Source organism: Lissotriton vulgaris, chromosome 8 (assembly GCF_964263255.1).
Source record: "Lissotriton vulgaris chromosome 8, aLisVul1.2, whole genome shotgun sequence".
NCBI classification, from domain to species: domain Eukaryota; kingdom Metazoa; phylum Chordata; class Amphibia; order Caudata; family Salamandridae; genus Lissotriton; species Lissotriton vulgaris.
In genome coordinates, this window is record NC_141696.1 from 1,288,450,840 (window position 1) to 1,288,474,628 (window position 23,789).

The 23,789-nt window shown below is 42.4% G+C and overlaps 1 protein-coding gene across 3 annotated transcripts in view; it reads right to left on the reverse strand.

Annotated features, from left to right (window-relative positions):
- Positions 1–23,789, reverse strand: part of PARP4 (poly(ADP-ribose) polymerase family member 4) — a 1,988,214-nt gene that overhangs the window by 1,765,285 nt on the left and 199,140 nt on the right. For all 3 annotated transcript variants that reach the window (XM_086935217.1, XM_086935220.1, XM_086935219.1), the window contains exons 5-6: positions 11,119–11,182; positions 5,656–5,734 (exon numbers count right to left, since the gene is read on the reverse strand). In XM_086935217.1, coding sequence (XP_086791343.1) covers positions 5,656–5,734; positions 11,119–11,182 — 143 coding nt within the window. The remainder of the gene's footprint in view (positions 1–5,655; positions 5,735–11,118; positions 11,183–23,789) is intronic.

The window sequence follows — 23,789 nt, forward strand, 5'->3', positions numbered from 1 at the left end:
TAGTATGGAAACATTGAAAGTATTTTGTCTGTTTCTATCACATGTGATGGCACTTTGCACTTTAAATGGGTGAGCAGCCCTCATGACGATGTCATGTGATCAAGGCTATCTCTAGCCAAAACGCGTCATGGCGGACTGGTGCTGGGCTAACATTCAATAAAAGAAAATTTGCACCATCTTCGGGTCTTGCTGGTTCCTGTTTTCCTGAGTGGCTGAATTTGCTGCATTGGTTAATCTTAGGAGCTCCACGTACCTCATATATATATATATATGTACAATATACTTATTTAAAGGGGCCTTGAGCCAGCTTTCTTCATCCATTGGTTCGCTAGGGTATAATTCACATTTTGCTTTCGCCCACTACATAATACAGCATAGGGCAGGGGTCAGCCCACTTCAGCCACTGAATAACTTAATTTTGAGTGACTGTATTTTGCTATTTCAAAAGGAGCACACACGAAGTTCGTTCCCATCTGTGCCATTGTTTTTGTTTTTTAATTTATTATTTTGATGTTGCCTTCTGTCTAGAGTCTGATGTGGCAGAAGGACGCTTTATACCAGATCTAAGCACAGGCCATACTCCATGCTTTATCAGTTCCTGACTCCGGTCAATGCGGTTGTAAATTCCTTTAGGGCAAGTCCTTTGTTTATCGTACTTTCTCTGAAAAACACAGGTCTCAGAAAAACACAGGACACTCCAAAGGGTATTATTTCACAACATAACAGATTGCAGTTCATTTGAAACTGTTCTGTATTAAGTTAACAAAAGATTTAATATTTTACATGTTATGTTATGTTAAAATTATTTTTAAAGCGCACTTACACCAAGCGGTTTCATGGCGCTAAGAACAGAAGGACTGCGGCAATGAGAATCTTAAAGTATTATTCGTAAGCTTGTGAGAACAGGAAAGTTTTCAGAAGAGTTCTAAATTGAGTATAACAAGTTACCAGTCTCAGCGCATTAGGGAGGGAGTTCCAGAGACGGGGGCCAAGAAAGAAAACCTGAGACCACCGTGTTTTTTCCATTTGAAAGTGGGAATAGTGAGCAAGTGAAGGTGAGAGGATCGAAGTTCACGTGAAGGGACATAGCGTTGGATCCTGGAAGAGATGAAGGCAGGGCCTTGACCAGCAAGGGCTTTAAAGATGGTACAGCCTAATTTAAATATTTAATATACATGTAAATTCAGAAACTGACAATTCCGCAGAACATGTTTATTCTGGAATCAAATTCACCAATGACTCTTTAATACACTTTGCCCTGGAAGCCATTATTGTGTTTAATTTACAGCACTTGTAACAATTTCCTTTTGCCTATTATCCTTCCCTCTTTCTTGCTTTCTTTCTTTTATTCTTTCACCCACCATCCTTTTTTCTTTTTACATTCCTTCTTTCTTTCCTTTCACTCCTTTACTGCTTTCTTTTTTCATTCTTTCTTCTTTCTTTTTTTACTTTTTCATTTTTCCTTTCCTTCTCTCTTCCTCTCCTTTTTTCATCCCTTCTTTGCATCATTATTGCTACCTTTGGTCTTTCATTCCTTCTTTCCTTCTTGATTTCCTTTCATTCTTTCATTACGACTCATTATTTCTTGATTTATTTTATTCCTTCTTTCCTTCATTCTTCCTTTCTTTTTCTCTTACCTTCTTTCTTTTCCTCTTTACTTTTTATACCTCTTTCTTGCTTTTGCTACTTCTTTCTTGCTTTCATTCCTTAATTGTAGCCTTCATTCAATATTTCTTGATTTCATTATTGCTTACTTTTATTCTTTCTTTCCTTCCTTTCTTCTTTCTTTGTCTTTCTTTCTCTTTTTGTTTTTTTCTCTCTGTTTCTTTCTATCCTTCTCTCTTTCTTTGTATTTCTTTCCCTTTCTCTTTCCTTATTTCATTCTTTCTTCCTTGTTTTCATTACTTCTTTTTTTACTTTAATTCTTTCTTTCTTGCTATCTTTCTTTCTTGTCTACCTCCTTTCTTTCTTTCTTGTCTGTCTGCCTTCTTTCTTTTCTTCTCTCCCTTTCTTTCCTGCTTTCTTTCTTTCTTTCTCTAGGGCAAGAGGTTTGTCCCTGAGACAGCTTTCAGCCCTCCTGGTGAGTCTTGCTCCTAGGAAATAACACAATAGAAACCTGCGTGTGGGAGAGGTGTTACCTCTCCCTGGCAGGAGGCCACACATGTGTTGGCCCAAAAGGCAAGCTTCAAAGGTGACTTTGAACGGCAAATGGTGAACACTTGGGATAGAAGCTGCTTAATTGTTTTTAGGCAGACAGGCTGACATTCGGGAAGGGGAAAGGAAACCAATTGCCAAACCATTTTTTCAGGAACATGTAGCCCTCTTGGTAGCCACACCTCTTGGCTGGGCTGGAGAGCTTTACATGCCAAGAGAGTGGTTCTGCCATCTTGACAGTGAGCAGAATAGAGAATTCTGTGATAGCCAGATGCCAAACTTCACAAGAAGTGGTCATAAGGAAGGTAGGACCTTAGAAGCCCATTGACTAATGCTCGCATCCACAATGAGTGTTTTTTCTGGACATCATTAGTGCATGCCTGGCGCCCAGATCTTGTTGGACTGGAGAAGAGGATCAAAGAAGGACTGCCCCTGCTGCACCAAAGACCCAGCCAAGAGAGGCTGCAACTATGTGCACTGCACCTGCTGAACTTGGTGGCTAGCAAAGGCGAAGGGACTGTGCCTGCTGTGTACTCCTCAAAAGAAAAGTCATCTTTGGAGCTCAGCTCGAAGCGGGAGACTCCAGGGGTCAGTTGGTTGACCTTCTGTTTACAGCACAGGGCCACAAGAACTGGAGAAGCATGCTGGGGCAAAATGGTAGCCCAAATATTTTAAGCGGCGCTACTCACTGCTGTGCAACACCAGGGACCAGGACCCGACGCTCAAAGTCATCTCCAAGTCTGCTGAACCCGGAAGAGTTGTTGGAGTACAGCTAGGCTGCCAAGTAGCCGATTTACTGCCCAAGGAAGATTCCGCTGTGAGCACAGTACAGGACAACTGGTAGGCCAGTGGTGACTGGACGTCTGTCAAGACTGAGAGGACTTCAGTGGGAGGTTGACCGCTGTGGCCAGGATTGCCTCACCAACCCTGAGTAGAAGTCGCAAGAAGACCCCCCTGTCGACCGCTTCACGTCCACATCATCCTTGAGCATCTTCAGTATCCTGTATCTCTTGCATCAGGACCATTTCCATAGGAGTCTATGGCAAGGAGAAAAAAGTGACTCGAAGTGACTGGGAAATGCCACTTTTTGGAAGGTACCGGTTTCTGAGGACCCTCTTCTGTTAGCCAGGATTAGAGCCATGAACATCACACGCAAAATGTCAGCAATGAGTTTTGAACTCACTGAGCTATTTGACTGTATACAAAATTCTTAGTTTACAATAGATGTGACCGCACATTCTTCTGAATTTACATTTGAAATGTTAATTTGGTAGATCCAAAGGTATTCCCTAAATATATGTCAACATTCTGATGTAGAATAATATGTGTTACGTATCCTTGTTTTACTTACAGTGTACTGTTTATACCCGTAAGCGGCTCATGGTTCTATAACAAAACAAGATGACTGATGGGATTTTAACTTCCCTCCTAGATTTAATAAATCAACTTAAAGATTTTCTCCACAGCAAGCACTTCTCAAATCTCCTACCCAGATCATACACGACTTACGTGCAGGAGCCTGATGAATGCATTATGAGTTTTTATAAATAATTCTACAGTATTCCTTATGTCATTGTTGATCTTGAATGTATTATTACTTGTAACTTGTCTGATCTATATGCTAGTATGATTTCAATGCCCTGTATTTATTGTGTTTGAAGTCTGTTGATGACTTTTTATGTACTATATTTTTACTGTATCATATAGTTTGACTTATGTGTCCGAGTCTCTATAGGATTTTTATCTATGCTAATTAAATATATATATTTTTAATATACATTTCTTTTTTGACATTCCTTTTCTCCACTGGTCTTAGACTAATTGTTCACGCACTCAGCTGATGGCCTAGGATTTTTTTCCCACATTGGTTTTCACCCTGCCCTAGGAGTCTGTGTATTACTGATACCCAGGGGGTCCTTGTTTTCTCTCACCTGCATTATGGATTCCATCACTATATTAGTTCTCCCAATTCCACTTAATGCAGGAGTGGGGACTTTGGTTGTTTATTGATTGTAGCCATTACACATTTTAAACATAATAAATATAAGGATTATTAACTATATCAGTAGACTCCTCGCTGCCTGCTATGGTCTAAGAGTTCCTGCTCCTCAAGATCCTACTTAACAGCTTATACAGCAGCACTAGTGATGGATCAAGTTATGATTCTTGAATTTGCTACTGTCTGTGCTACCCTCCAATCGTTCCTACAGTTCTGTATTTCCGATTATTTGACAGAACATTTTATACCTGTACAATCTTATGTGCAAAGCGCTCTAATGCTCTAGGGCCTAGATCTACATAAAAACCTCAATTAATAAAATAAATGACGATCCACTTAGCGAATGAAAAGCCAGGTCCTTAGAGCTTTTCTAAACTTTAGGCAGCTTTATGTTGCTCTCAAGAATGGAGACATGTTTTTCTAAACGTTGGCTGATTGGATATGAAATAAAGCACCATCAATTTCCTAAATTATGATTTGAAAGGGATTTTAGGGAATGTGAAATAGAGTAAGTAAGGAACTTCCTTCTGAGAAAAGATGGACCCAGTGTGTAAAAGGCTCAATGAGTAATGCAAACTAACAAATTAGATTTCTTTCTGGAGGAAAAGGCAATGCGCCATTTTGCTCAGATGATGTAAGATATCTGACCACGTTCTTGTAGACCTGATGACTGCAGAGGAGGACCTTGTTAAGTAACTTCATAGTGTACATTGAATAAAATAAACACATTGACAGCAAATAATTACTTAGTAAAAACTGTCAAAGCAATGTATGTTTTCCACTATTGAAGTTAAGAATTTGCAAATGTGGTGATCTGTGGAATGAGGGTATGGTCAGCACTAGCAAGATGCTCACATTCTTGATCATGTTAAACGAAGTGGGACACTGCCCCGTTATTTCAAACCATAAGTTGACTTTCAAGAGGGAGGAGTTTCTCAGTAACGGCAGGATCTAAGGCCAATCCAAACAGTTTTTTACATCCATCACATAATAAACATGCAATCTTTTTTAGAAAATGGGGGACTTTTAATTCTTTTACTGAACTAAGGGGAATAATTAGTGACCCTTGTACATAAATTTGTTGAGTTTACAGTGCGTAAAGCCACATACAACCTAGATGAAAAACAGTTACAGAGACCTGACTAGGACCGACTTACAATGTTATGCAGGCACAACAGAAAACTCAATAAACATGAGGAACTAATAACACAAAGACAACTAATAGACATGGTGAATTTCCGGTTTTGCTTTCAAAATATTTCATCAAGTTTCTCCCATACATGAAGACAGTTCATGGGAATAACGAAAACAAAGCATTTGTTCCAGACACACAGCATATGAACTACTTATATGTAAAGGGTCTAAAATGCTAAAGTTGTAAGCCCTTTTCTGTACTGCCGGGCTGAATGCAGCTCTGAGTGACTGTCCCTCTGCAGAGCTGAAGCAAAATGGTAATAGAGCCTTTAGATATTATTTTAGAGATGCGCACATTTAGCACTTACTTTTTCAAACGCAGCATACTTCGCAACTTCAAAATCCTGATGGAAATTAACACGATCTGGATCAATTTCAATGCACACTCTGAAAACACAAATGTAGAGACTGTTCAGTAATTTTGAATGTGTTGTGCAAACATAATAAAGGCTCAAACTTGGTGTTATCTTATGCACTATAGTCTTTCACATTTCAACCAGTCTCAAAATGTAGATAGACTATTTAAGCTATTGTAAAGTTTACAGACTGACTTTAGTAAGTAGAAGGGATGATCAAGGCTTTGCAAGCCTTAGATCAAGACTCTCTCCAGTATTCACTACGGTAATCCTGAACAAAAAATGCTTGCCTGCACTTGGGTCCCTGACAAGGGCAAAGCAATACTTCTTGAAGACAGTGGTAGGCAAAATCAAGTAAGCAGTAGCCCTGGGTGCAACAATCACAGACCTTCCTATAAAAATTAAAAAAAATCAAGCTTACCAAAATCAATACACTGAAAAAAAAACTGGAAAGTCTGCTGAACATTAATATATGCAACACATGGATACATTTATTTGTACATCAAGTGGTATGTCTGAAAGTTCTCTTTAAGTTCCAAAAAGTAATAAGAAGCCCCAACGTAACAATCGTAAACACTAGAACCTTACGTTAAACAGTGAAAGAAAGCCTGAGCAGGACATGTAGATGATACAGAATTCAGCAACAAGATTGATCCTCAGCCTGTTCAAACAGACCCACATCAACCAACACTTAAGGAACCTCTACTGGCTTCCCGTTCAGGAAAGGCACCAATGCAAACTACTGACACAAGCCTACAAGGCCCTCCACGAACAAGGACCAGCATACATAAACCACCGCCTGAACTTCCAACAACCATCCAGAAACCTTCAGTCTGCATCTCTCGCTCTGGTACGGACATCGCACATCTGCCATAGCTACAGCAGAGGCCACTCCTTCTCCCACCTTGTTGCCAAATCCTGGAATGCCCTACCTCTCCATCTTCGAATATCACCCTCGCTGATGGACTTCAGGAAGAGAATCAAGGCCTGGCTCTTCGGCTGAGCCCAGTAACCCGGCACCTAAATAAGCTCACGAGTGATAAGCTGTGCTCTACAAGTACTGATTAATTGGTTTGATTAGCTAAATGATTCATAAAGGCAAAGACCGCCAGGGCCTCCAATTTTGGACAAGACACCTATAAAATAAGGCTATTTGCAGATGATATTCTAATGGGACTCACAAACCCCAAAGAGTCCCTCTCACGCTTGCAATATCTTTTAACTACCTACTAAACGATTTCTGGCTTTAAAGTCAATATGACTAAATCCGAGATACTCAATCTTACAATTTCATGAGCAGTAGAGGTGTCCCTTTAAAACCCCAAATAGTTGTGCTGGGCCACCAAATCGCTCTGGTATTTAGAGATGACAATTGCTCTAGGCATTGGAGGTCTCTATATGGCTAACTTCCCCCTAATTCAAACAACCACAAAGGGAAAGCTAAATAGATTGCAAGGATCCCCGATCTTGTAGATTGGCAGGATAAACTCTGTTAAACTGATAATCCTCCCCAAGATATTATACCTCTTCTATGCTCTACCCATTTCCGTACCAGAGGTCTTCTTTGCTGAGTTTAGAAGCGCACTGCCCCAATACAGCTGGAATGGCAGTCAGGCAAGAGTGTCCCAAAAACTCTTTATTAACCAAAAAAAAAAAGGAGGGATAGCCTTTTTTGATTTGAAAACATATTGCATAGGTTCCCACCTTAGAGGCTTACCAGAATAGAGTGCTAGGGGGGTCTGAAAAACTCTGGCTGCAAATAGATAGAGTTATAGTGGGCCCCTTGCTCTGGGCTCTCATATAAACTGAAAAGGGATAGCCCGCATAACACATATCTCAGTACACCCACCTCACCTCCCTCGGATTCTGCTTACCTACCTACCATCCCCACATACGCAAATTCACTTCAACCAATCTTTACACTGCCTTTACCATCATGGCCCGTTAAAGTTATGCTATGCTATGCTATGGGTACTTATAATGCGCGCAGCTGCTCCAGCAAAGGAGCGTCCCGGCGCACGACAAGGTAGAACACAGCATCGCTAAAAGCAAGGAATGAAAAATGATACCGCTACAGGGCAGAATTAAAATAAGAAAGTTTTGATAGCCTTTTGAAACAGCAATAGATCCTCCATCAGACGGATTTCTACAGGAAGAGAATTCCAAAGCGCTGCCGCTCTCACACGAAAAGATCGGCCCCCAGCACGACTAAGCTTAAACCGGGGTACCACAGCGAGAGCTTGGCCAAAGGATCTGAGAGAGCGGGTCGGAATATAGAGGGACAAGAGGTTGGTAAGGATCTGGGGAGCGGAACCTTTCAAAATTTTAAAGGCCAAACATAAGACCTTAAACTGGATTCGCATCTTGACCGGCAACCAGTGCAAGGAGCGTAGAGTGTTCGAGACGGAGCAAAACCTAGGAAGGCCAACTACCGCTCTGGCAGCAGCGTTTTGAACGCGCTGCAGGCGAGTGATTTCTGCCTGATTGGCCCCCAACAGTAAAGAGCTGGCGGAATCCAGCCGGGAGATCACCGTCGCCTGAATCACCAACTGCCTGGTCGAGGCATCAAAAAATTTGAGGACCGGTCTTAAGCCCCGGAGAACACCAAAACAGCAGGCCGCAGTTCTCTTAGTATGGCCAGCGAAACTAAGGGTGGGGTCCAGCCAGACTCCCAGATATCTTAATTCCGTGACCGGAGTCGGGGACGGCCCAAGTTCCGGAGGCCACCACCTGTCCCCCCAGAGTTCCGCTTTCTTTCCGACAATCATGATTTCAGTCTTTTTTGCGTTGAGTTGGAGACAGTTGGCATTCATCCAACCAGCCACCGCCCACAGTCCACTCTGAAACCTAGGGTGAAAAGAAGAGATTCGGCTACATGCAGATACGGAACAAGCCAACTATGGAGCCTAACTGCTTTTGAGACATTTATTCGAGAGGTGATACGGTCCAAGGGCGTCATTTCCCAACTTCTTTTAGAAGCATCATCTTATGACGATAAACACCAGAGGTGCAGATGTTCCCACACAGCAGATGTAACCCTCATGGGGGCTTTGTGGTTTAAGATTTGGAATGACCTCCACAAAATTTCCATAGTATTCTGGGCAAGGAGGCTACTAGTCTGTTATTTATATATCTCACCAAACATCACCACATGTACCCACAAGAAGACCCCAGATGCTGGGAGGGATGCAATACCAATAGAGGTATTAAACATATCTGATGAGGTTGTTTATGTATCTAACCATTCTAAACGGAGATAGCTCAGGCACTCATGACCATATTGAGATATCTGATTCCTCACGCCCTTCCCACCTTGCTATTAGGATTGCAACCATTAGGCCTAAAGTAGCAGTTGAAGGTCAATAGGACGATCCTCTGGAATTGCTTCGGGTTGACTAAAACTGCTTTGGCATTTTATTGGAAAAAACCTGAACACCCTCATATTTCCCACTGGCTTAGGGGATAGTGAAATTTACTAGCCATGGAAAAGCTCTCCTCAAACTTAGCCGAGAAGAGACATGACTTTGAGCTGGTGTTAAGCCCACTGCTCTACCTTTCTTGGAGAGCTTCAGCTCTGGTATATCCCCGAGGCTGGTGATCCTGAATATGCTTTAATTGTGATGGGCGACAGGGATGAACCCTAAAGTAGGACCACAGCATTTTTTAGACAATGACTAGAGTTGTTGGTTCATTATTTCTCCGTTGATGGGAAAGCTGGGGTAGCACTTTTTAATGCAGATGCAAAAATGCATAGAACTGCGAAGAAGCAGGCTGTTACTTGTGTTTGATTTTGCTTTCACTTCATCTTTGGGCGAAAAAGACTTCAGGTGAGGGGGTGGGTGGGTTCTAAGTCTTTTAATGTTTTTCTTTCACTCGTCCATATAACTTGACCATAGGATAGATAGACATTATGTGGCCAGACTCACTAAATGTACAATGCTATGCTAATGGTTAATTATAATGCTCCTAACATTCATTCTGTAGCTTAAGAATTTTTCGCATGTATGGCATCATGCATTATGAAGGATTAAAATCAATAACATGCTGATGTGAAAAAATTGTACTACAGACCTCAATTAAAATCATAAAAATGAACATAGAATTTATTTTTTGCAGTACTTTCACCATCTATTCGCTCTGCCAAATTGTTTGCCAAAATAACTGGGCTCCAGGTGTCTGCACTCACTGAAATCCATTCCCACAGACTCTCACATAAACGTTGTCCTTGGTAGAGAAAATAAGTGAGAGGGCAGCTTTGTTTCTACCCAGCATTTAGGTGTCACTGCCTCTCAGAAAGAATCCCATAGTGTTGCAGAAGTTTCTGGGGGCATTTATTAATAATAAGCTGGTTATGAGATCAAAATTTGGTAACCTTATCTCAAATCAGGATAGTTGAACCATCTTTCCAGCCATGCAATGGCACCAGCCGATTGAAGCGAAATAAAGTGACAGAAGGTTACTGCCACTAGTCCCCCTTCCATAAAGGCAGAGGAATACAAAAACTGTCACTGGAGGAAGGTGATGCCCCAAACATGACTAATGGCTACTTGTACTCTAACTTGGTAGATCTGGTGGCAAACATGTCCATCAAAAGCAGACTGCCAAACAGGCCCACTCTGTCCACATTTGCACGTCTGCTTGGTCCTGCTAGTTTGTAGGCTCTTCAGTGTCTTTAAGCCATATTTGATAGGCCAGTCGGTGCATTTAATGAACCGAGAAAAACAGACTGGTTCTATTTCAGCCATGGTTAACAAAGCCAATATCAAATAAACAAAAACTACAGCTGGAGAGATAGTTATTAAATCAAGAAAACAAAGAGAATCGCTGTTAAACCATAGAAGTGAAGTTGAAGATTAATAGGGAAAGAGACAAGTAGGGCGTATAAGCTGTCAGATAAGGGATACTAGCATTATAAATATTGCTGGTAATGCCAGCACTGTGTGCACTTTGGCAAAGTTATATCTTTTGTTGAGGGTGAAGCCTTTCATTTCTTTGTTCGGACATTAGACAATGTTGCCTGTGCAGTAATCAAAGTATGACATTTACCTGCTGGGCTTTCAAGGCAGACTTTCATCATCCTCTGCTTGCTTGTTCTTGTGGTTAAATATACATAGCAGAATTTTCCGGAGTTGTCAGGCCCCACGCTGCCATCTTCATTGGCCTAAAAAGCTCAATCTGACCTTTCAATATACTGACTACAGTCAAACATAACATGCCGCTAGATATCTACACATCAAAGAAACCGATCCCTCTCTTGTGATAGTGAAATTTCAGAAAAGACAGATTAGATTCTCGACATGGAGTGGGATAATATGGAGTGAGATAAAGTGCTTAAGTAACATACAGACATTTATGTACAACGGTACCTCTGGAGCAAATCACTTAATAAAAAAGACTTAAATATCCAATCCAAACCTTTTTTTGGTTTTCTTTTTCTCCTTTTCGGCCGATTCTTCGAAGGTTTTGCCATATTCCTTATCTGCAAGACACATCACAGAGTAAGTTAAACATTTCCAAATGGCTTTCTTTTTACTTTTTACAAAAGAAGCGGTGAATAGGTAAATGAGATGTGTGCATTTGTTGTTAGATAATCTGTTAACTTACACAATACTACCAACACTAAACTTCACTTGTAAAGTAAAGCATATTTCCAGTGAATTCTATAAGCTAACATTTCAGCAATGCTGGCAGGAGGCCGAGAAGCATTAACATTAGGTGCCCAATCTTTTGCACTTTTGAGTTCTTTTGCAGAAACCAGAGATGCATATAACTTTCACTTGGGTTCAGTGGAAAGGTATTACAAGAGATTTAGAGTTTTTCAAGGCCACATCTGCCAACAGAGAAAATGACAATGCAAACAGATGAGCAAGGGACACCCTCCACCCCCATTACTTGGGGTTTTATTACCAACACAGATTACTTCTGCGGTCTGTGTTTTTACGAATTATTGCACTCAACCCCTTCCAGCATACTTAATGAGATTCAGCGTATTATTCCGAATAAAAGGTAATTAACTCTGGAACTGCCTCTCAAGAGTCTTGCAGCGCTACCTCTCAGAGTGTGCATCTTCCATCTGTTATGTTATGTTATGTTATGTTATGTTATGTTATGCGTTTTTATTAGGCGCACAGATGCTCCAGCCAAGGAGCGTCCTGGCTTCTTCAACTGTTGTGGCCCTGTGCTGCTATCAGGAGGGCAGTCAACTGACCGTTGGAGTCTCTTGCTTCTGCTGGGCTCAGCGGTCTACGTCTCCATGAGCAGAACACAGCAGGCACAGTCTCTTCTCCTTTGTTAGCCACCACGTACAGCAGGTGCAGTCTACGTCCCTGCCGCCTCTCTTCGCCGGGTCCTTGGTGCAACACAACAGTCCTTCTTTGGTCCTCTTCTCCAACGAGATCGGAGTTCTGGTGCTGAGAGTGCCCATTTTATTCCCAGAAATCGAACACAGGGGAGGTAGCAGTCGCTAGTCAGGTTACTCCCTCCTGATGACTATTTCTTGCAAAGTGTGGCATCTAGATAACCCAGGTCTCTATTCTGCCCACTCCCAAGATGGCAGAACCCCTCTTTTGTCGTATGGAGCTCGCTAGCCCAACCCAGAGGTGTGGCTACAAAGGAGGTTACACAGCTGAGGTGCCTCCCTTAGGGCGTCGCCCTACTGATCTTTTTGCCCCTCTGTCCCCCATATTAATCATGAATAAGGTTTTTAATTTGTAAAATATGTGTACACTTCTTATTGTATCTGACCTGCCAGTGGCACTCGGCAATCAGCAGAATGAGGAAGCCAGTGCACGATTATGCGGGCTGGAGGGGGGTGGGAACTTAATACTATTGACAGCAGAGCAGACACAATGCTCAGCGCATCATGGTCCAATGTGCACATATCAGGTTGGACGGCTGCCTTTTTCTGGCTAGCTCAGCATGCGCACTATAGGTCTCTCCACCTGGTCAATTAGTGAGCCATTAGGGGTGGGAGAAGAACAGCTGCATCCCCCCCCGGTCTCCTAAAGAACGGTAAGGTTGACTGCCCGAGCCAATCCTGATGCTTTCATGCTATGTTGGTAACATAACAGGGTGGGAGCAGCGCATTGATTGGCTGAGGCGGTAACTAGGCCTATGATGCAGTGTCTACATGTGAGGCAGCACAGGCGGGGTCCGACTCGTGTCCACAGAGCATGACATGACCAATCACTGTATTGCTTTATTCTTAAACCGTGCAGTGATTGGCCATTTTCTGCCCATGGAGCCCCGGCCAGCCCAGCCTCTCTCTCTTCCACTTTGTGTGTGTTGAAGTTGGCACTGCACACAAGGGTCAGGGAGCACCGTGGTAGACTAAGATGAGTGAGAATGAGGCCATCAGACCTGCATCGTCCTGACCTCATCTCGTAGCCTCCTTGGTTCGCTACGCTGTTTCAGCACTGACCGCTTTTGCCTGGAGTGTCTCTCCGAAGTGGGACACACACACACAGTCACATCGCTACATTAGTCTTCTATTGTTGTTCAGTTGAGTAACCACACAATTTGGTTAGCCATTTTCCCAAAGTAACTTGCTGTTCAGCTGCCTCCTTCCCACCACGTACTACTATTTTTCACCCACAGTCTTTGGCTGTGCCACCACGCTGGCGCTGTTACTGACTATATTCAGTAGTTGCGCTTGTTGACTAGAGTAGTTGTTGCTGTGCTAGGGAGAAAGTAAAAAATTAGAGAGAACAGCTGAGATGAAGACTGGAGGATGGGTGGGGGGCTAGCCACGCATACATGCCTTCACATAACGTTTGTATGGAAGTGTCAGTTCGGCCACGCGTAGCCAAATGATAGTTTGTTTTTACTCACATTACATGTATCTGTTAGTACATGACAGTCATTAATATTCGTTACTTGTCACAAACATGTGCTTATGTGACATATCCAAATACAAAATGCACACTCCTGGACTTGATGCAATGCACCACACGCACACATTTAACGTGAAACACACATGCATAAAGAGCACACGCACAGAATAGATTTGGACCCAGCAGAAATGCACAAGTGTACTTAATGCACACACACAACACACTAATTAATCCAGTCAAACTGTTGCGCATAAAGCACACGGATGCGGTCTGGCCAGTCAGATATACCCAGTGCGTCCCCAGTGGCACCTTTTGTATTGATACACATGTGGGGTAAATGCACACACTGTTACAAAGAGCTCAGATGTTACGCAATTTATAAAGCATAACCTCCTCCAATAGTAGCCCAGCGGGTTGAGATTTAGATTCCGGCAGAAATAATTAAAAAAAGAAAAGTATTATATACAAAAAAACAGTAAAGTCAAACATTATACATTGCAGTTAAGAAGCAACCACGCTTACACTGCCTTCCACACAGACATGCAGAGGAATTGTACAAATGACTGTTTTTTTAAGACATATGCAGCACAATCCACTCCGAGCAATCTCAGAGCGCTAGTCTGGGCTTTACTGTAGTATTCTTATTTATGTCACTGTTAGAATTGTTACAGGTCATAGTAGAATGTAAGTGGGGATTCGGTTATGGTGGGAGTTGGAGAAGTGAGTGGAGACTGGATGGTTGTACTGGTGCTTAATCCTACCTGTGGTTGTTAAGCTGTCTTATCTCTTGAATAAATGTTGTATGTCGGAATATTGACGAATTTGGCATCCACCCTAAGGATCATTGGAACTTTAGTTACAACGATACCGCAATTGTCTGGTAACATACTTTGCATCTTTATTTAGCGCAATTCTACAATTCTAGACCTAGAGTTTGACATTTCTGTTTTGTGCTGACTGTCTTTTGTGATTTTGCGTACCTAATTAACTTGTGGAGCATATATGTGTGAAGCCATTGGATTTCCTATGAGTCAGTAAGACGCTGTCTATTTAAACCAATTTGAGACAGTTACCCTTGTGTTTCACCGTTTTCTTCAGCCGTTGTCGACCGCATTTACCTAGCGGTGAAGAACATTCTCTTCGTAGCATCTTTCAAACAGCAGCGCATGTCTCTTCAGCTCACTCTACGCGCAGTGGAACGTTACTGCGCTGACAATTCTTTGCTTGGGTTTTCTCGTTAAGCATTCTGGGATTTTACACGTCAAGTTCACGCAACGCATTGACGTAATTTACATGCCACCATCTTGGAATTATTCTCCAGTGAAGGACTTCCGACATACTATCAGCATCAGTGTTTAAAGTATTTACAAGCATTTAGCGCATATATTATATGTGCGCTAAACGTATATACTTTATTTTAGTTATATTCACTTTTCCTTTGTTTTCTGATTATTAGCGCATTGCGGTGATGCGTGCACCTTTTCTTCATCGTCATCAGTCTGAGGTACTTTCTACAGCTTATATTTTACAGCCATTTGAATGGATAATATCGCTGCACCGCCTCATTTTTTATAAAAAAGCACGTGAACCTAGTATTGAATGGGACCTCTGGTTTTCCATGGTTGTGGCATATGTAGAGGTTCTAGAAAAAGATAGCTGTTCAGCAAAAAGAAAACTAGCACTTCTTAGACACTGTTTAAGGGGTGCAGGTATAAAAGAATTTGATAATCTTCCTCCCATTGAAGATGCTGGTGATATAGATGTTTTTGAGAAAGCCACTAGACAAATGAAAATTCGTTTTGGGAAGAAAATCAACATAGTGATGGAAAGATTTAAATTTTATTCATGTGCCCAAAAAGTGGAAGCATCTATAGAGGATTACGTCTCAGATTTACGTTCATTAGCTTGTTCTTGTGCTTTTGAAACCATTTCATATGAACAAGTCCTCAGGGATCAAATAATGATGAAAACTAAAAGTAAAAAAATTCAAGAAAGACTTTGGTTTGGCACGGAATCTTCACTTAGTGCGGTCATTAATATTGCAAAAGGAAATGAACAATCAGAAAAATTTGTAACGGAAATTAGAAATCAAACTTCGAAGGTACCAAATACAGAGCCTGAAGTTTCTTTGGTTAAAAGCCAAATAAGTACTAATGCCAATCAAAAGAATTTCATCAAGAAAGATGTTGATAAGAACAGTGTTGACAACACATCTTTCTTTAAAAAGAATACTATTGTTTGCTATAGATGCGGCAGCTCCAACCATGTTGGTAACTATAAAGGGTGTCCTGCATGAGATAAAGTGTGTGTGACATGTAAAAAAAGGGCATTATAGTAATGTTTGTCGTTACACCCAGAAAGTAAATTTCTTATGAAGAAGAAGTTCTTCAAGGTTTAAATTGTATACTTTCTGTAAATGAATCTGAACAAAAAAGTTTCCCTCATGTACAGCAATGATTGATGAAAAACCAATCCAGGTAATGGTAGACTCATGTTCATGGTACAGTAATATAGGGAAAAAGTTGTTTAATGACCTTTGGGGCACGAAAAAATGATTTCTTCCTGACATTAAACCAGGGAGTATTCAGGACATAGAATTGATCTTGAAGGTTTTTTGGGGCAAATATTGAGTTTGAAGGTAGAAGAACTAAATGTAAGGTGTATGTGGCTACGAAGGGTGTACCTACTTTAGGTTGGCCACATCAACAAGAGTTGTGTATAAAACTTGATCCTAATGCTTCTCCTTCGGTAAGTGTTGTGTGTACCAATAGTGAGGCGTATGTTAACAGCATTAAAGAGAAATACCCTAAACTATTTGAAAATGCATTGGGCAAATACACTAACTTCAAACACAAAATTATTCTCAAAGACAGAACCATTCCTGTAAGACAAAGTCAGAAATGTACCTTTAGCTTATAGAACCAAACTGAAGGAGATGCTACATGATTTAGTTCAGAAACATATTCGAACCTATTGAACCATCCCCATGGGTTTCTCCCATAGTTTTATGACTTAAGAGTACAGGAGATCTTCGTCTATGTGTGGATCTCCGCAGTTTAAACAAAGAAATTTGGATTGACAAACATCCCCTTCCCAATATTCATGAACTAATTTCCACTTTGTCTGGTGCTACTGTTTTTTCCACAGTTGATTTGGCAAGTGCCTATCATCAGGTGGAGCTGCATGATGACTCCAAGAAACGTACTGCTTTTGTAACTGCAGAAGGCATGTTTCAGTTTTTACGCATGCCATTTGGCCTAGTCAGTGCAGCTTCGATTTTTCAACGATTAATGAAAGATCTTTAGAAAATTGTAAGGGGGCTATTGCATTCCAGGACGACATTTTAATTTTTGGGAGCAATTGTGAGGAACATGACAAGAATTTAGGTTCCGTATTGGAAAATATAAAAAAAAAGGTCTTACGTTGAAGTTTTCAAAATGTACATTTAGACAAAATAAGGTATCACTAATGCTCCTACTCCTATTTCAAAGGAACAATGTTGTCATTTATGGGTCTTACAGAATTTTATGGAAAATGTTTACAAAATTACTCCGCCATTGTTCATCCATTACGATTGTTGTTGAAAAAAATACAAAATTCTTGTGGGGCAAAGATTAACAAGAGTCATTTGATACTCTTAAAAATAAAATTGTTGATGCTCCATTTTTGAAACCATATACTGTTGGCAAAGAATGCATAGTTTGTGTTGATGCTAGTAATGTTGGTCTTGGAGCTGGTCTGATGCAGAAAGACAAAGCAGGTGAATATGTTGTATCATATGTCTCAAGAACACTTCGTGATTCAGAATTCAATTACTCCACTATTGAGAAATAATTATTAGTGGGTACCTGGGCCGCTCAGATTTTCGTCAGTTATTGTGGGGCACTACATTTTCTTTGAGGACAGATCATAAGCTCTGGATTAGTATGTTATTGGCTGGAGGAGGTAGAACGCATAAAGCCCGTTTGGCTAGACTGGCAGCATTCAATGTCAATGCTGACTGTATATCACGTTTGCCTATTAGTAATTTTTCTGATTCTGCACATAGTAAAGAATGTGATGTAGCTTACACCATGGATGATACACATGTGGGGTAAATGCACACACTGTTACAAAGAGCTCAGATGTTACGCAATTTATAAAGCATAACCTCCTCCAATAGTAGCCCAGCGGGTTGAGATTTAGATTCCGGCAGAAATAATTAAAAAAAGAAAAGTATTATATACAAAAAAGCAGTAAAGTCAAACATTATACATTGCAGTTAAGAAGCAACCACGCTTACACTGCCTTCCACACAGACATGCAGAGGAATTGTACAAATGACTGTTTTTTTAAGACATATGCAGCACAATCCACTCCGAGCAATCTCAGAGCGCTAGTCTGGGCTTTACTGTAGTATTCTTATTTATGTCACTGTTAGAATTGTTACAGGTCATAGTAGAATGTAAGTGGGGATTCGGTTATGGTGGGAGTTGGAGAAGTGAGTGGAGACTGGATGGTTGTACTGGTGCTTAATCCTACCTGTGGTTGTTAAGCTGTCTTATCTCTTGAATAAATGTTGTATGTCGGAATATTGACTAATTTGGCATCCACCCTAAGGATCATTGGAACTTTAGTTACAATGATACCGCAATTGTCTGGTAACATACTTTGCATCTTTATTTAGCGCAATTCTACAATTCTAGACCTAGAGTTTGACATTTCTGTTTTGTGCTGACTGTCTTTTGTGATTTTGCGTAACTAATTAACTTGTGGAGCATATATGTGTGAAGCCATTGGATTTCATATGAGTCAGTAAGACGCTGTCTATTTAAACCAATTTGAGACAGTTACCCTTGTGTTTCACCGTTTTCTTCAGCCGTTGTCGACCGCATTTACCTAGCGGTGAAGAACATTCTCTTCGTAGCTTCTTTCAAACAGCAGCGCATGTCTCTTCAGCTCACTCTACGCGCAGTGGAACGTTACTGCGCTGACAATTCTTTGCTTGGGTTTTCTCGTTAAGCATTCTGGGATTTTACACGTCAAGTTCACGCAACGCATTGACGTAATTTACATGCCACCATCTTGGAATTATTCTCCAGTGAAGGACTTCCGACATACTATCAGCATCAGTGTTTAAAGTATTTACAAGCATTTAGCGCATATATTATATGTGCGCTAAACGTATATACTTTATTTTAGTTATATTCAAAGCAGCATTCAATGTCAATGCTGACTGTATATCACGTTTGCCTATTAGTAATTTTTCTGATTCTGCACATAGTAAAGAATGTGATGTAGCTTACACCATGGATGATGTCAATATGAATATAGGGGAAGAACATACCAAAACTATCTCTGAAACCAAGTGGAAGGAAGCTATGGAACAAGATGATGTGTTGAAAGAAGTTCTAGTGTTTCTGAGTAAAGGTTGGCCTGAAGAAAGAAAATGATGTGGTAAGTTGGCTTCATTCATTCAGATGAGCTCATGTTCACTCAAAGTATGGTGATAAGGGCTGACAAAATAGTGCCTCCAAAGAATCTTAGGGAGTTTATTTGTAAATTAGCTCATGAAGGTAACATGGGAGTATCTGCAACCAAGTGGAGTGGTGTGGCTCACTGGTTAGAGGCGGCAGACCCGGGAGCAGAGGACGGCCCGGGACTAGGGTTCAATTCCCGACGCTGCAGGGTCGTGGACCAGGGTCAGCGGACTTGATAATTCTCACCTCGTGCCTACTCTAACCAGGGATCACACTCGGCAACTCTGGGCATTAGCTTGCCTCATCTCCACAACGGCCCCCCACATACGCCGGGGATGCCTGGTTTCACCTTGGAGATACCCAGTAGGGAACATCTCACAGGGAAAGCCAGGACGGGTTCCCCAGCGGTCTATTGCGCAGAGATACTCCTTCGGGAGTCGATTCTAGCGCGTTAGAAACCCGCAATTAAATTAAATAAAAAAATTAAAAGAGAAGGATCAAATAATGTTATTGGTGGCCCGGCATAGACTGTATGGTTGAGAGATTGGTTAGGGATTGTTCCCCGTGTACTCAAAGTGATAAATCAGTCAAACCTCTTACTGTTGATGTTACTCCCATCGAATATGCTCAGGGTCCATGGAGGAAGTTAGGCATCGATATCATTGGTCCATTTAATTATCAATCAGGCAATTATTTGTATGCGTTAATGCTTATCAATTGTTTTTTAAGTGGCCTGAATTAAAAATTGTTGAGAAGGTTACCTCTGAGAAAGTTATTGAGTTTCTTGATGAAGTTTTTTGTCTGGAAGGGTTGCCGGAAGAACTCATTTCCGATAATGGTCCACAATTAAAAAGCAAGGAGTTTGAGTCCTTTCTGAATAGTTGTGGTATTTTGCACTAGAGAGTTTCAAATTATTTCCCCCAAGCAAATGGTCAGATGGAACGTTTCAACAGAGTAATAAAAGAGTCTTGTCAGTTGGCCATAAAAAGCAGGTTGAAATGGAGAAAAGCATTGCAAGCAACTTTACTAACTTATCGCACTTACTCAGTAACTGGTTTATCTCCTTTTGGATTGTTAAGGGGAAGAAAACCTGGTTCCAAACCTATGCCATGGTGGTTAAAGCAAAGAATACTTACAATACTGTTTTGGATTTAAGAGAAGTTAGAGAACGTGTAAAAAAGTATCAAGAGAAGATTATAAAATATAATTCTTGTTAGACCTGACATCATTGGCTTGAGTCTCTCCTCCATTTTTTCTGTTTGCCTCCACTGTTTTTCGATGTTTTGCTGGATAATGCTTTGGGCGCCGTGCCACTGCTGATCAGTGCCACAGCGCAAGTGCTCCCGATGTTAAATTGATGTATCGATTGTATCCATGTTTGGCTTATTTGGTTTACTGTCAGTCCCTAGTCTAGTGCACCCAGAGTGCCGGGGCTTGTAAATCCAAATGCCGCTCGTGGGCTTGCAGCACGTGTTGTGCCACCCACAAGAGCGACCTCGTAAAAGAATGTCTACGGGTCGGTCATTGCGAGATCCACGTGCAGTCTGGTACTGTCACGCGGACTACGCAGGTATACTTACTTGCCAGTCCCTCGGACCTTCCCTTAACTTCATGTTAGTCACCCCTATGGTAGGCCCACGGGCAGGGTGCGTTGTAAGTATAAGGTAGGACACGCCTGACCAAGTTGGCATGTCCTGATAGTGAACGACAGCCATCTTCGTTCTTCACTATTGCGAGGTAACCTGCTCTCCATTAGTTAGAATGGGCTGCCGGGATTATTAATGCTATGATCCTAGTTGGCTCGGGGAGTATGGTGCAATGTCGAGTTTGGTATCCCTGAACTCGGGGTTTAATTACGCATCCGTTGGTGTGGATGGTTTTTGGACTCTGGGTTCGAAAATAGCACTTTTAGAAAGTGTCTATTTTCTTGTCTAACCATTTCTGGTTTCTGCTGGTCTTGCGTGTGTGTGACAGGAGCTGGGTGGCTCCAGAGGTCTGGATGAGTCAGTGTGGGATGAGTGGGACATTTGCGTTGAGAGTAGGGGGAGAGTAGTTGCTGATAGCCTGCCCTGCCTGATACAATGCTGGCTCCACCTCCTGCCAAGCGACGGATGGCTCTGTGCCCGCCATGGACGATCCTAGCCCCACCTTCTGCCAGGAGGCCGATAGCTCTGCTCCTGCCAGTAACAATGCTGGCTCCACCTCCTGCTGGGCGTCTGAGGACCCAGCCCTGCTCCGTGAATAAGCCAGGTGCTTCTGCCTGGCTCCACCCACAACAGACCCAGGATATTGGGAAAGTCCCCTGCATGGACAAAGGGATCAAAGCCGAAAAGGGGTATAAGAGTAGGACCGCTGAACTAAGAAATCAGATCACTTCTGACAAGGAACCCTGTAACCAAGGACAAGAGGCCTGCTGATCTGAGGACTTGCCTACCCCTTATGCCAGTGTGCTGTTTGCTGGGGGGAATCCTGCAGTGCTTCTTTATTTTTGCCAAGGAACCAGGAGAGAGGAACTGTGTGTGTACTCTCACGCTTGCTAAGAAAATCTCCAAGGACTGGAAGAGTGCCAGTCTCCTGCTGAAGTCACAGGGCTAAAGGACTTCATCTGCTTAAAGTGCTATTTGCTGGAACCTGTGAATCCAGCACCTCTGAAAGAACCAACAATCTCGACGCCGACGGACGTCGCCGAATCCAGCTCGACATAGTGAGTAACGGCTCCAGTGTCCCGCTTCCTCGACGCCGGCCGCCGGGCCCGATCGATGCCAGCAGCAACGCTAGTGAGTAGTGAGTTCGGCTCCAGCTCCAAGGGACCTCGTGTCTGCACCGCTGCTGATCGCATCGCCCTCGTGCCCTCTCGACGCCGTGAGCGCTGCTCACACTTGCAACAGAATCATCGACATCGACGACTGCTGAGGCCTGGTCGACACCGAAGACGCGACGCCGATTGCTCGACGCCGCAGATCATCGTGTGCTTCCTTTTCAAAGGTACTGTGTTGTTGGGGGTCCATGTGACTCCAGGCTCGACGTAGCGCTCCTCGCGGTCGACGCCGAACCTTTGGATTAACTTTGCCTCAACGTCGTGTAGCCCCCGTGTGGGTTACCTTGTTGCTAAGAACTGTGTTTCCAAGAAGAAGAATTGCTTTGATACGAAAAGACTTTGTCCTAAAGAAGAATCCGCATTTGAACTTTTATTCCCCTTCCAAAAGTATTTATTAAGATTGTGTATAGTTTTGTCGTTATTTGGTCTTGTGCTAAGCCTTATATAAAAATCCTTATTTTTATAATACTACTGTGTTGTGTCCATTTGTAGTGTATTCACTTTATTACTGGATGTGGTCATAAATGCTTAACGCACAGCCTCTGAGATAAGCCTGTTCGGCTCTGCCAAGCTACCAAGGGGGTTGTGAGAAGTTGGCCCGATATGCAGTGTTCACTATTCTAGTGACCACTATGCATCGGTCCAAACGACACTTATGGTGATTGGTTGTAAGTCAACCTTAGACCAGCTATCCTAGTAGCGTGGATACGAGCAGTCTTCGGGCTAAACTCTAGAGGGCGTGTTAAGCCAGCTGTTATACCATCACATACCCCTTGAACACCAAGTAAAAGGACACCACACAAGTGTTATGAAAATAAACAGTGTATTTATTAGAATCACAACAGCCCTGGACTCTTTATGAGGACAGGGTACTAAGCACAGAACAAAACTCTTAGGAAAATACTTCAAGTGCACAATTAATACAAGTGCCCGAGGGCACGGAAAGTTTAGTGGTCTCGGGCGGACCCGATAAGGCAAGTCGGAAGCGAGGGACTCGGGACCCTTAAGTAAGGAGGCTATGCGGGCACCGAAATGCCGAAGTTACCTAGCCACAAGGGCTGCGGCTGCACAAGTCTTACAGGCGTCGGGGATCTTTGCTGACGAGCCAGGAGCCGGAAGGAAGGAGTTGCTGGCGGCGACCAGTGGAGAATAGTTCGTAGAGATCCAAGCCTGGATCAGAGGTAGATGACACCTGAAAGCAGAGGGGACCAAGTTCGTACTACTAGCCAGTAGTCAGAGGGTACCAGGAAGGCACCGGATGATCGTCACCTCGACTAGGTGAGTGGGCGACGCTAGGCTCTGCAGTCTCACGGACCAGGAGGCGTTGTCGGCGACCAGGATGGAGGTGCGAGCTGTCCCACGAAGGTTGATGCTGTCGGCGTCGCTGGGCCCAGGATTGGGGCAACAAGCCTTGGCAGATTTCAGGGCCACGTGGTCTTAGCAGATGTAAACAGACTGTTAACCAGACCAGAGAAGTATAAATATAACCTAACAAAACAAGAAAATTTTGCACTAAAGGAACTTGGAAATAACACCAATTTGGTAATAAAACCTTGTGATAAGGGTGGAGGTATCTTAGTATTTGATAGAGTGGACTATAACAACAGAATGAGAGAAATGCTATCGAATACAGACCACTATAGACCAGCAACTGCCAGAGAACTAAACAGGTTAAGTGGGCAAATCCATGAAATGACACAGGTAGCATTTACCAACGGATACATCTGTGAGAAGGAACTGCAATTCCTTAACAAAACCTGCCCGATCACACCTACCATGTATGGTCTTCCAAAGACTCACAAAAATGAAACCAACCCTCCCCTACGTCCTATTATATCTACTATCGGATCTAACACCGAACCACTATCAAAATACGTAGACACCTTTTTGTGCCCCTTAACCCAGAAATATGAGTCTTTTGTCAAAGACACAGGCGATATGATAAACAAAATCGAGGGTCTGGCTTTTGATCCCAAC